This window comes from Salvelinus fontinalis, chromosome 10 (genome assembly GCF_029448725.1).
Source record: "Salvelinus fontinalis isolate EN_2023a chromosome 10, ASM2944872v1, whole genome shotgun sequence".
In the NCBI taxonomy this organism is placed as follows: domain Eukaryota; kingdom Metazoa; phylum Chordata; class Actinopteri; order Salmoniformes; family Salmonidae; genus Salvelinus; species Salvelinus fontinalis.
This window is the reverse complement of record NC_074674.1, coordinates 17,688,339-17,702,506: the sequence shown is the minus strand read 5'-3', so window position 1 is coordinate 17,702,506 and position 14,168 is coordinate 17,688,339. Positions and strand designations below refer to the sequence as shown.

The window sequence follows — 14,168 nt, the reverse complement described above, 5'->3', positions numbered from 1 at the left end:
TAATTTGAGAGAAATAAGTGTTTTGTTCATATGGAACATTTCTGGGATCGTTTATTTCAGCTCATGAAACATGGGACCAAGACTTTACATGCTGCGTTTATAATTTTTGTTCAGTGTACAACATGTACATAGGATTTGATTACTTCCTTCTCATAGTAATTTGTAATGTCCATTGTTGTCCAGTTTGTATTTGTGTAGAAACCATTTTGTTCCTGCTACACTCATTTCACACACTCACTTCCTCATTCACTTCCTCATTCACTCTCACATCAGGATTACGGTAGAGAATATATATACACACACACACACACACACAAAACATCAGTGGCTCCCTGCTCCTACTGCATGGCATGGGCGTTGCATGCGCTTGGCTCTTGGTCTCAGTCAGTCCTGTTTGTCTGAAAGAAGAAGAGAACCCTGTGGAACTGATGGTGGAACACTGCTGGTTGGTATGGAAACGGATCTCCACCGTAATAGTTCAATGGCATCACACAAAGACTGATGTTACCACATGTGTTACCTGACAGATCATCAGTCGTTATCCGTAACCATTAGAGCCAAACTACATTTGTTTAGTATTCACATAAACAAGGCGAATTAGGCAAATTCTACATTTCACAAACCGATTTAACTAAAGCATCATTGATTTCATTAAGACAATTATGTTTGTGCATAATGTTTTCTATTTCCTAATGAGCTTGTTTAAAAAACAGAGAATGTCCATTTTCTTCATTAAACCTCAAATGTTTAATCGCGGATACAGTAGCTTCTCGATTGAGAGTTATCGTCACTCGTTCATTGCTTGTAGACTGCTATTCCTACAGAACCATTGTCATCTTTCAACAGAGAATAAGTCAGTCAGTATCTAATGCCCCGGAGCCTGTGGATTAGAGCTCATGTGGTAACCCCTGTCGGCCTTACTGTTTCTCAGACACGAGCTTACTCCTAGAGCCCCAGACAGTCAGACAGAGCCCATAATACAGCAACCCTCTCCATCACTCCCACAAGTGGGTGATGATGGCCTATATAGTTCACTCTAAAGGAGGTAAACCTCTGATATATCCCCCCACCTGATTTTGTCGTCGAGGAATCGAGACGATGTCCTACTCCTGTAGCGTCGCCGTGAATTATGGGTAATGAAGCGTAACATGCTTTCTGGAGACGCGTCGGACGTTGTTGATCTCCTTAACCATACCCCCCCCTCTCCCCCGAGCAGCAGTGAAAGATGGCACGAATGCGCGTCGCGGCCCACTGCACCGACCTAATTGACATCCACAATTCTGTTAGTCCAGCCGTAGCACCGGAGACGGAGAGGCAAGGAATGTTGACCTGTTTGAGTGACGTCGTGTCACTCAAACAGGCGCCGTGACGCTGTGTCGCCAGCACAGCGCTGCCGCAGACACCTGCAGTTGTTAACGGCTGCTGTCTGCAAACGGTGACGCCGACACTCATTTCACATACAGAGTCATTTGGCAAACGCTCTTATCCAGAGCTACGTACGGTTAGCGCATTCATCTTAAGATGACTCGGTGAGACAACCACATATCACAGTCGTAGGAAGTACAATGTCAGTGCCAGTAGGGAAAGACAAGTGCAAGGGTAATGCATTCATTTATTTTTTAAGGCACTCTTGCAGTAGCTGTCGAAAATGAGATTTCACTGATACAGGAGAAACCCCAACGAGACACCTCACAGTACATGAGAACAGTGTGATGTGTAGATTCCAGTGTTCTTGTTAAAGAATATACAGTAAAGTAACATTGTGTTTGAAATGCTACCCTATTCCATAAATAGTGCACTACTTTGGATCAGAGCACTGCTCAAAAGTAGTGCACTATTTAGGGAATAGGGTGCCATTTCAGATGCACGCAAGCACCAATAGTATGTATGCATAGTGTCTGTATTAGTCCCCAGTGTCTGTTCTGGCCTAGACCCTTTATCCCCTCTCCCTCCATCTGTAGCTCTCGTACGTGGACGCTGAGGGCAACCCCATCGGCGTGGTCCAGATGACCTTCCTGCGTCTGCTGAGCGCGGCCGCCCGCCAGAACCTAACCTACAACTGCTACCAGTCGGTGGCCTGGCACGACCAGGACGGGGACTCGTACGACAAGGCCATCCGCTTCCTGGGGTCCAACGATGAGGAGATGTCCTACGACAATAACCCCTACATCAGAGCCGTGGTGGACGGCTGTGCGGTGAGTGGCTGGAAGTGTGTGTGTGTCTTGGGGGTGTGTGTAAGGGTATGTGTGGGTGAGATGTTCTTAGCACCGAAGCATTTTCTCACAATGTCCCTCTCCCTCTCTCTGTTTTCCAGTTGAAAAAGGGCTATGAAAAGACAGTACTTGAGATCAACACACCAAAGGTGGAACAGGTGCCTTTTGTTGACATAATGTTCAATGATTTCGGCGGAGCCACGCAGAAGTTTGGATTCGAAGTGGGTCCTGTCTGTTTCATTGGCTAAGACTGTTTACTGAACAAAATGGAGAAAATAAAACACCATATTTGTTTTGTTAAAAACAAAACACATGAAATGAATAGGACAATTTTTATTTGTGTAAAACATTCTGTGTTCGCTAGCAACAAGTTTAAATAAAATACAAAAATTCAAGAAGAATACTAGAATACATTTCTGTAGGATTTCGTAAGAAATAATAATAAAAAAAAGAGCAACCTTGCAACCTCAGTGTGCCTTCTCTATCACATGCAAGTTTTGAAACTGGATAAGTTAGATACTACCGACCCCTATCTTCACCCCTGACCTGTATCTCCGACCTGAAACCTCCACCCACTCCCAGTGCACTTGATGTAGATCCAGTCTGCCTGTCCAACGCACCCGAGGCAAACCTTTACCTGGAATTCCACTGCTTTCAGAAGAGTGCCATGGACTCCATCCGATTCGGCAGTTTTCTTCATTGTTTTGTTTTGATCAGTTAAAAAAAAATATATAATAATAATCTCCCTCTTATCCCGCTTTGAATATTTTATTCATTGCTTCATTCATTCAATCATTTCGAAAGCTTTGTTTTGTGCATTATTGTCTCGCCATTCTTCTGAATGGAGCTTATATATATAAATATATATAAATATTTTTTTGTATGTTTGTAAGTACTTTCTGTATATTTTTCCAGGTAATGTTGATTGATTCTGGCTTCAAAACGTGCATGTGACCTTTTTAGGAGATGATGGTTATTGGAATACATCAAATTTGCAGATACTGAAGTGAGGAATTGAATATGTAAATTGGAGATTAGATGAGGAATGCTTGTCTTGTTGCTGGTTGTGAAGTACACCTAATTGTAATTTAAGAACCGAATGAAAATAAAAGTTGGAGAAAAAAAACTCTGCATTACTATATGAGAGTTGATTTGCAGAAAACAAAATGTGTCAAGAAAAAAAATACACAAAAACATTCCTCCTCTTTTTGTGTCCTCCTGAACAAAGTGCCTATTTTGGTGGCATTTGGAGATTTTATTAACTTAATAAACCGTCTTTTTACGTCATTTTCCCCCCAATACTTCACTATCTCTGATCTATCAACCTATATATGCAACGTGAGATGTCACATTTCAATGAAGCACAAGAAATCAAGAATTAGGTGCTATTTTCTCTCCTCTGTGGTGCTATGATATTTTCTAGTTTGTTATTTTGAAAAGTACAGTAATCTGATGGTGGTGATGTTATCCTGTTACCATGACTACCCGTCCTGCCTCTGACCCTCTTAGCCATTACCTCTGGCCAAATAACATCTTCACTACATTCTTATTTATGTCCAGGGGTGTTTTAATGCATGCCAGTTTGCTTCGTATTCATTCATAGATCAATGCAGTATTTTATTTTATGTACTTCTCTGCTTCCAAGGCCCACTTAGTAACTACTCTACCAGTGTCTGATCATACTGCAACTTACTTAGAATGTGTTAATTGAAATACGATTGTACTCGAATGCCAAATGTGGGTCTAATTTATCGAACTTTCTTAGATGTCTTTAAAAAAGAAAGTAGAAGCGATACTGCAATGTTTCCATATCATGGTTCCAAGACTTGGTGCATTTTGTGAATGGATCTCAGTGTTTGGTGTTATGTGTAATGGATCATCTTTTTCCACTTCGTCAAGCTTTTTCATGCTTTCCTTTTTCGGGGGTGGGGTGGAGGTGACTGGTTTGGAAGGGGTAACCGTCAAGTATTCCAAAGCACATGACCGCGGAACAGTTTGGAATTGGTAGCTGAAATCCTCAACTCTCTTACCAAAGGTTTTGTTTATACATAGCTTTAAGTTTCTAGAGGGCCAAGAATCGACTACATAGTTTGAAATCCACTATTTTTGAAAATGTTCAAATGTTCAAATGATGATTAAAATCAGATGTATCATATAAAAATAAAACATCGAAAACAAATAAAAAATAAAATGAATAAAAGGAAAAATGTAGTTTATAGTTCATCAGATTAGCCAGTTTAAAGGAAGAAAAGCCAGATGAAAAGCTTGTTTTTGTATTGTTGTTTGGGACTTCTGATTTACCTGTTGGTTTACTTCCTTTAGCCCCTAGTTATCCCCTTTGTACAAACTATGCACTCTGCCTGCTTTTTACCACTGCAACATCACCACTTTTTACTGTCCTGCATAAGTAGCTTGTTTTTTGTTAAGTTTTACCGTTTTTACCTTCTAGATATGTGACTTGAAACATTTCTGTTAAAATAGCTGAATACACTCATTGATAATCGTTTTAAAATTTTCATTTCGATAAAGCATGCCAAATTTAAAATTTGTGCTCTCAATAAAAGGACAAAACAATTTTGTAAATTTTCAGAACCAGCAGTCGATAAAGTTTTTTATTTTTGTTTTTTGTTTTACATTTGTCTGTTCATTCATTTGTTTTTACGGTCTTGTCAAACCTGTGTAAGAGAGGATAGAAGATGGTGTTTTTGTCAATAAATTCAAGTTTACTGTGGTCACCCACTCTTGTATGTCTTTTGAAGCATTAAAACCTATCTGTATGCATGAAATTGTAAGGTTTTCTTCTCTTGTTGTTATACTTTAGAAAGACATGATCTCCAACCCACTTTTTTATAGAAAAATACGTACATTTGCAAAAATGTATTCTAAATTGAAAACGGTCATGTCCATAATTGTGAAGTGTAGAGAGAATGCTATTATTGTAATTCTCTACCCAAAGCCAATGTTCATTTGTAGGATATGTATTATATTATTGAAAGAAATACATGTAAATTGATACCATAGTGTTGCTGGAAGGCCCCCTCTTTATCTCAGAAACAGAGATGTAGCGTTAATTGGTTTTTAGTCAATATTTGCCACTTGGGTTATGGTAGCCTACCCTGATCCAAAACATAAATGTATGTTTTCTCATTCTTTTACAGATTGACTTTCATCAACTCTGCGTACAGAGTTAGATGGTCAATATTGTACGTTTTTAGTCATAGTTGTTGATTTTAGAATCCACAGCTCTTTTCAGTCCGTAGCGCTGAAGGACATTTATACTGCGATTGGAAATGAAAGGCTCTGTTCTCGCGGTCGCGGACACTGCATTCACGGTCGGCTCATCGGAAATGTCTTTAATATTTTTGCGCGGATCTTCCACAATACTTCGGCAATAAGTTCTTGCAAAACAAACCGTGTTTATAGGAAGTGAAGTTCCACCATTTCTCAAATCCTTGTACTGGCAATCTGATTACTTCTGAAAATCTTTGCTGTCTTAATGTGTTCCACCATCTCCACCCCTCATTATCCACCCCTCATCCACCCCTCATTACATTTGCATACATACACACATGCAGTATGCAAAGGCTTCCAGGGACGTACTGTAGCTGGAGTGTACATGATGTGTTTCTGCATGCATGTTTGATGCAGTGTTCACAGGGTGGATGTATCTGCATGCATAATACTGGATCTACAGGAGACATACCGATACTGGGTAAGCAAATAGAGTTTCAAACAGAACGACACGAGAGTTACTTACTCCCTCACTCTCATCATCTCTTCATAGGCCTGGTGCTTAACTCTGAATTCGCTTTGGCTTTCCATTTAGTTTGTTCAGCTTTCTTACAGGTTCGTAAAAAACGTTGTTATTAAAAAATGGTGTATTTCTTTTAATCCTTAAGACTCTAAACCTAAGTAACATAATACAAAAATCCCCAGCAAAATTTGTCAGTTTCCTTCTGTTTGTAACGTCAACCTTTGTCTGTAGCGTCCAAACCGTTTGGGCTACAAAGTAAAGGGGTGACTCTCACGACCACAATGGTTTTGCTCTACAACCCCCACAAGTGTCACGGGACTCATCTGAATGTACCCATACAAATGAATGGAAGTGTGGTGGTTTCGTGCCAACAAAATTAATTTCCTAGATATAGAACAGACACTTCAAAACCTTATTCCTTATGATTTATTTATTTTTTCTGTATTTAACCATTTATGAATGTGTTATTCAATGTGTTTCTATGGGCGATAATAGTAAAGGTCAAATTCAATATTTTTCATCATTTTTTTATACCTGAAGGGGCCTTAGCGTTCACTCTCTACCCCTCTCAAGACCTCTTGAACGCCACGGCAAAATGTAGATTTCCGCCTAAATAGACATACTCAAAAGTAATTATTTTTCATGATGGTCATAAACAATAACTGGTAATGCAGCATTGTTCTAGAATGGTTTGGAACTCACTTTTCTGGTAAACATAATTATACATTGTGTGAGATACTCACTTCTGAAAATATATATACCGGTATGATTGTTTTCCTATTCGACAAAAGTATGGGAATCGACAATCAAATTATAAACGATGTACTATATGACTTCACCTCTCTTACAACTGTAAAATAAATAGGATCATGTTTAGTGACAGTACAAACTTGGCCCTATTTCATATAACTGACGACAGAGCATTTTCTGCCAAGCCTCCTCTGAGCGACGCAGAGACACCATTCGAATGTCTGCAGATACCTTACAACTTCAGCTTTAGCCACAACATGATTTTGTCCCTCTGTGACCAAGAAAAAGTGGTCGTGTTTCAATTCAATGAGCATTATTTCGTATTGTTTTGTATTATTTTCACGTTTTTTTTTTATGTTAAGAGCTCTGAATCCAGTTGAGAATATCACAGTGACATGAAACCATGGATGTTGAATTTGCTAGACTGTCCCCTTTAAGATGCCGTCTCCCAGGCTTTGTCTGTACAGCACCGAAAATGGGATACGTCACTCCCTATGCAAATGTGGGGTGTGAAACCTGACACTTCCGCTCCGCTGACAAAGTGGTAGCGGAAAGAGGACAGATGGGGTTTTCTGGCAATATAAGGCACTAGACCCTGCGATATTCACAGAGCGCCTTGTTAACAAAATGTCAGTCGGGAACAGGTCCAGAACCGCTCAAATTCCCCTAAATTGGGGACTTAGCGTCTAAGAGGTTGCATCCTCTCCTCCACGGCGTTAGTCTCCTCCCATTTACACTGGTGTCCCATTTTTTTGTGAGACAGCTGATATTGATAGAAGATTACAATGCTTTGGGAGGCCCAGAGTGGGTCAAGTGCCAGTCTGCCCGCCGGTAGGAAATTAAGACGGAGAGGAAGGAAACATATATCAAAACATTGGGGTAAATGCCCTGAACCGATGGATCTTTGGGCAACAGAGACAGAGGCAGTCCACTCATTCATATTTTCCCCAACTCTGGCCACGTACTAATGACCTACTTGCATAGGAATCAGACAGAAGAGAGAGGGAGTGAGAGAGAGATAGAGAAGGACGGGGTGAGAGAGCAGGATGGAGAGGGGGAAGCAGGCAGTTCTCATGTTAGGATATCTATATAAGCCTCTTCTACTCTGCCTGTAGCTAATGGAGATATTGGGGGCCTGTATTGTAGTTGGAGATGTCAGGTCCTGTAGCTATCTGATTTGATTACGGCGAGATCACCCATGGTATTGGTGTGAATGGTGGGATGAGTGTGCGTTTTGAGGTGATGTAAGAAATGAGAATGCTCAATTCTTATCTCCATGTCTTACCAAAATGTACTATGTTTAATATGGCAATTTCACTGTTCAACTTGATCAGTGGCACATCCCCAATGGCATTCTATGGCAAATGAATTGATTCATTATGTAAACCATAGCCTACTGATAAATAGATGTATAAATATTAACTATTTCTATGCTGGTATATATTGTATGTTGCACCTCTTATTTAGATGAGGCTCCCCAGTGTCTTCTTTGTCTTGTGTTCAGAGCAGTACCATCTCCCAAACGGAAGAAGACAAGATGGGAGAGGAGGGAGGAAAGGAGAGGAGGGAGATAACGGAGTGTGTTTGATGTGTAAATGCACGACACACAGTCGGCTTGTGATGTTTTCCCTACAGAAATGCAGGTGAATTACACATGAGTTTGGGTAAAAATTAGAACCTTATTCAAATGGGGGGGTATAGTATCAGATCATCATTAGCATGAAACGAATGAATTAGCCTACTCTCTCCCTCTCTTTCCTCTCCTCGTTTGTTACTGTCATGGAGCACACACACATCTTTGACAAACAGTACATCTTTAAATCTCTCTTCCTGTGAACTGGAGACAGCACCACACTCCCACCGAGGAAGACGTGAGACGCTCAGAAGGTCCTGGTGTTCTAGACGATCCGAGAGGTGGTAGCAGCCGGGTGAGAGTTATTTAATTATATTCAAGATCAAAGGTTACTGTTGTCATGGCGCTGAAACAGATGCTGAGATTGTCCTACAGCAACCATCTGTTACCTTGACACCGAGTGAGCGAGTGATACATTTCAATATTCCAAAAGCGCATATGGATAGTGTTGTGAACTCAGGAAGGCACGTCTGGAATGGAGTGGCAATTATGCATCACACCTGCCCAAAAACGAGGCGAAGCAGGACTCATCTGACAAAATGGGAAGCGATACAGTAGATGCCAACTCTTCCCTCTCAAACATCCAGAGTTCCAGAGCTGTGGACTTTTATTTCATTATTGGTTCTAAGGGCTAGGGTTAGGGTTGAACTGGGATGTGTACATGGTTTGTTCAAGGGTGCGTTTGGGTCAGCAGGTTTAAGAGAGGATGTATGGCTCAGTCATTGGTAGTTCGAAAAGCGTTATAGTGATGCTTTGGACTTGTATTTTACCATTATTCCTTGGATCTTTCGGCCCGTAATTGTTTTCCTCTTCTCTAACTCTCCTTGAATCCATACATCTTTAAAGAAACCTTTAATCAATAAAGTCCAGACAAGGCCATTCTCTCAGTAATGTCGCTCTAAAATTCTTAATTTGTCTTTAGAGTCTAGTATACTAGTTTCCTGATAAAACCCTGAAAGGACTCCATCTCCTCTCTTCTTTATGTCTCTTTCAGATCTCTTGTTTCCTTTCCTCTAATTGTTCTCTTATATCCCGCCTCTCTCCTCCCTCTCTCTCTCTTCTCTCACTACCTCTGCCTCCCTCTTTCTCTCTCTCCTTCCCTTCCCCCTTCCCGTATCTCATTCCATTAATCCTCCCACCGCCTGTCATTTTGCCCATGTTAACTGCGGTGTCTAATGCCTTCTGCCTCTTGCCTCTCCTCCTGGTGCATGTTTAAGTGTTAATTGTGTCGAGCCTATAGACGTCAATCCACCGATTCCTCCATACGTCCACATACATCCATCAGCCGTGTGGTGCTAAAGTTGAAGTGCTGTTGTCCAGCAAAAACCATAGGCCAGCTATTATCAACCACTTAACCGCCCAGCCCAGCCCCTTGACAGCATTAAGAGAGCCTAGTTAACTTCTTATGGCTGCATCCCGCTAACGGGATCGATATGACAACAGCCAGTGAAAGTGCAGGGCGCCAAATTCAAACCACAGAAGTCTCATAATTAAAATTCCTCAAACATACATGTGTCTTATATCATTTTAAAGGTAATCTTGTTGTTAATCCCACCAAAGTGTCCGATTTCAAATATGCTTTTCAGCGAAAGCACTACAAACAATTATGTTAGGTCACCACCAAACCACAATAAGCACAGACATTTTTCCAGCGAAATATAGCAGTCACAAAAATCAGAAATAGAGATAAAAGGAATCACTAACCTTTGATGATTTTCATCAGATGACACTCATAGGACTTCATGTTACACAATACATGCATGTTTTGTTTGATAAAGTTCATATTGGCGCGTTACATTCACTAGTTCCAAAAACATCAAGTGATTTTGCATAACAGAAATACTCATCATAAATGTAGATGATAATACAAGTTATACACATGGAATTATAGATATACCTCTCCTTAATGCAACCGCTGTGTCAGATTTCAAAAAAACTTTACGGAAAAAGCAAATCATGCAATAATCTGAGACGGCGCTCAGAACAATAGCCAAATTAGCCGCCATGTTGGAGTCAACAGAAACCAGAAAATACATGATAAATGTTTCCTTACCTTTGATGAACTTCATCAGAATGCAGTCCTAGGAATCCCAGGTCCACAATAAATGCTTGATTTGTTTGATAATGTCACTTATTCATGTCCAATTAGCTACTTTGGTTAGCGCGTTTGGTAAACAATTCCAAAGTCACAAAGCGCGTCCACTATAACGTGACGAAATGTCCAAAAGTTCCATAACAGTCAGTAGAAACATGTCAAACGATGTACTGAATCAATCTTTAGAATGTTGTTAACATACATCTTGAATAACGTTCCAACCGGAGAATTAGATTGACTTCGGTTGAGCGATGGAACGGAGCTGCCTATCACGTGAACGCGCGTGGTCAAAGCATGGTCAGCTCGTGGCAGTGGTGACTAATTCCTGTCTCCTTCGGCCCCCCTTCACATTAGAGTCATCAGACAAAGTTCTATTGACTGTTGACATCTAGTGGAAGCCGTAGGAAGTGAATATCTCGCTGTAATTTCAATGAGAGCTTGGTTGAAAATCTGCCACCTCAGAAAAAATGATATACTCACAGACATCATTCAAACAGTTTTAGAAACAGCAGAGTGTTTTAAATCCAATACTAATAATAATATGCAAATATTAGCAACTATGACTGAGGAGCAGGCCGTTTACTCTGGGCACCTCTGTGCACCTTTCATCCAAGCTACTCAATACTGCCCCTGCAGCCATAAGAAGTTAACCTTTTATACCCACAGCTTTATGCCATGGTAGCTAATGCCTACAGTATATGGGGTGAATGCGTTCCCAAATAGCACACTATTACCTATATAGTGCACTACTTTTGACCAGAGCCCTAAGGAGTCTAACGTTCTAAAGGAGCGAGTTCGAGGCAGCCCTGTTAGAGACTGACATTTGAAAAGCAAATACTGTTGTATAGTGAGCTGCAAGGGTTGATGTGCAGACAGTCCAATATCGGCCAGGCCAATATAATACGAGAGATAGTGTCCATGTGTCTCTACTGGTTATTAACAAAGACAGCTTCACTGGTATTTCTCTTTGTGCTTCAAATCACCTGTGCTTCTTCTGTTTGTGTCTATTCTCTCCCCCTCTCCTCTTCTATTTTCTTCTCTTTTCATCTCGTCTCTCCTCCTCTCGCCCCTCCTCCTCCATCCTCCTCTCCTCCCTCCATCCCTACCAGATGGTATCTGTCCATCTGGGTATAGTGTGGTGCATAGACAAAATAACCGGACGTGGGAGAGAGACATTGAGATGTTAATGAGGCTGGGAAACAGCACAGCGTTGGAGAGAGAGAGGTGTCATTACTGTGGTGAGAACATTGTTAGCTCATTTAGCATGCACAAGCATTAGTAGACCTACAGCACTAGCGGTAGCTAGAGATTGGATGTAGTCCACCATCGGTAATGAACAAGTATTGTGGGGTGGGAAGTTAATAAAAAAAATCTTATAGAAAATATGGAATGAGAGAATGAGAATGATTTGTGGAGCTGAATTAATGTAGCCAAAAAGTGATTTGAAAAGTTAGATAATACTTGTGGCCAGACAATTGGTTCATCCTTTTTCCGATAATACACATTTTACAATGCACTCCTTATTCCTGGGGCATCAAGCAATACAAATGTCTGTTAAGAGCACCTCACAGGCACAAGTTTGAAAGATACAGAAGCAAATGAGAAGCGTCTGCATTAAAGTATGTGTCAGTCCATTACCTGCTGTAGGCTACGAGGGAAAATCGTATCAATACTGGTATTAATATAAAAGTCAATATGAGTCTGCTGTCCCTCCTCTCCTAGATGGTGGAGAACATACTATATCTTGTATCTGCTGCTGCTTCTGCACATATAGTAGAATCAAATAAACCACCCTGGTCTTAATGACTAGACGTAACATAGTAAACGTAAATCTGGGACACCCATAACGTATGATATGTTACGTTTGGTATGGATACATAAGACAGAAGGTCAGTACTGGTGTGTAAGTAAAATCACTGGAGAAACCAAGCCAGAAAAAAAAGCCATATCACAACATATTTGTTGTGATAATTGCATTGTTTGCTCTATAACCTGTTAGTTCATATGCCTTGTGACCGTGATATATGCCTTAGGCCGAGACACAGTGGCAGAATAAATTCAACCACACCTTTGTTTCATCACAAAACCGGAGAGCAACCTCTGTCCGGTGAAGTCCATAAAGCATATTGCATGTAACAAACAGTCAGATGACCTTCAGCATGGCCAAGCAAGATTTACAACCATAGAGAGTTACTGCAAGTCACAAAGTATTAAACAGGGGCTGCCTCCACTATTCCAGCACCATTTCAACTGCAACATTTCAACATCATCAAATCACCTATGCTTAGTGTAATAGAGTGAAAACCATAAGATACAACAGTTAAGTCCAATCAACAAATCAAATCTTTATTTGTCACATGCGTCGAATACTTATAAGCCATTTAACCAACATTGCAGTTTGAAGAATATCCCTAAAAAAGGTAAGAGATAAGAATAAAAAATAATTAAAGTAAATAACAATAGCGGGGCTATATACAGCAGGTACCGGTACAGAGTCAATGTGTCAATGTGCGGGGGGCACCGATGTCGAGGTAATTGAGGTAATTATGTACAATTATGCACAACATAAGCTATTGATGTGGCTGTCCATGGTTCTGATTTGTGTGTGTGTGTGTGTGTGTGTGTGTGTGTGTGTGTGTGTGTGTGTGTGTGTGTGTGTGTGTGTGTGTGTGTGTGTGTGTGTGTGTGTGTGTGTGTGTGTGTGTGTGTGTGTGTGTGTGTGTGCATTCGTTTGTGCATGTTGACTCACCCTACTTGTAGAGAAACGTCAATTCCATCCTCCTCTCTTTCATGTAGACGAAACGGTCTATGACTGTCATACAGTACATGCTAAAATGCTTGCTCGTAAGCATAACTTCCTTTCATGGGCAATGTTAGCTAGTTAACATAAGTAAACCACAAGTCCAAATCCCTATTGCCATACATGGCTAATTTAGGAAAGGGACAATTTTAGCTAGCCTGCCAGCGGAGGACACCAACACAACGAGATGCAACAATTCAAGTTGTTTTTGTCGATTATGTATTTCTCTGTTGATAGGACTGAAGCCAAATTCAAACTGGCTTCCCTTTACACTTTTTTGGGGTGCACCAGGACCATTCACAATTGAGCTCACTCAATTTAGCTCAACGCTGATTGGCTATTATTTTATATTTTTTATCAAGGGAGGCCAAATGCTCGCTGGCTTCCCTTGCATTCAATGCTATGGGCAGCAACAATGCCATACTTTTTATGACCAGACAGCATCATATAGAGGGCCTACGTATACAGTACAGAGACAGATGGGCGGTGTTTCACTCACTCGAATGCTTTCTCCAGTGAGATACATTCAGCCTCCTGCGAATTGAAGCAAAATTATGAAAACACAGAGACAAAAGACATGTTTTTTTCTTTCATTTTCTTATTTTCTTTGTAATTTTGGGGGGAGGCCTGTCTTCCCTTGGCATCCATGAATACATGCTACCGCAGAAGGTTACTTAAAGATGCACAATACAGAAATCTCTCCACCATTTCCTGGTTGCTAAAATAGTAATCGTTTCCCCTAATTCAGTTTATGTGACCAAGCAAGAAAGTATAGTGTAGAGAATCATTGTACAATCTAAATTGCTGTGAAATATATCTTCCATAAGAAAAAATATTGTATTTTCAGCTGTTTGAAGCTGGTATACAAAACCGAAAGCAAAATACGTTGAATCAAAACTTAAGAATTGGAAGCATAGAAATAG

At 40.6% G+C, this 14,168-nt stretch overlaps 1 protein-coding gene across 1 annotated transcript in view; it reads left to right on the top strand.

The window, feature by feature from the left end:
- LOC129863726 (collagen alpha-1(XI) chain-like) overlaps positions 1–4,944 on the top strand; it is a 132,801-nt gene extending 127,857 nt beyond the window's left edge. Inside the window, exons 59-60 of the mRNA XM_055935923.1 lie at positions 1,962–2,195; positions 2,315–4,944. Coding sequence (XP_055791898.1) covers positions 1,962–2,195; positions 2,315–2,461 — 381 coding nt within the window. The 3' untranslated portion in view covers positions 2,462–4,944. The remainder of the gene's footprint in view (positions 1–1,961; positions 2,196–2,314) is intronic.
- Positions 4,945–14,168: the final 9,224 nt, after the last annotated feature.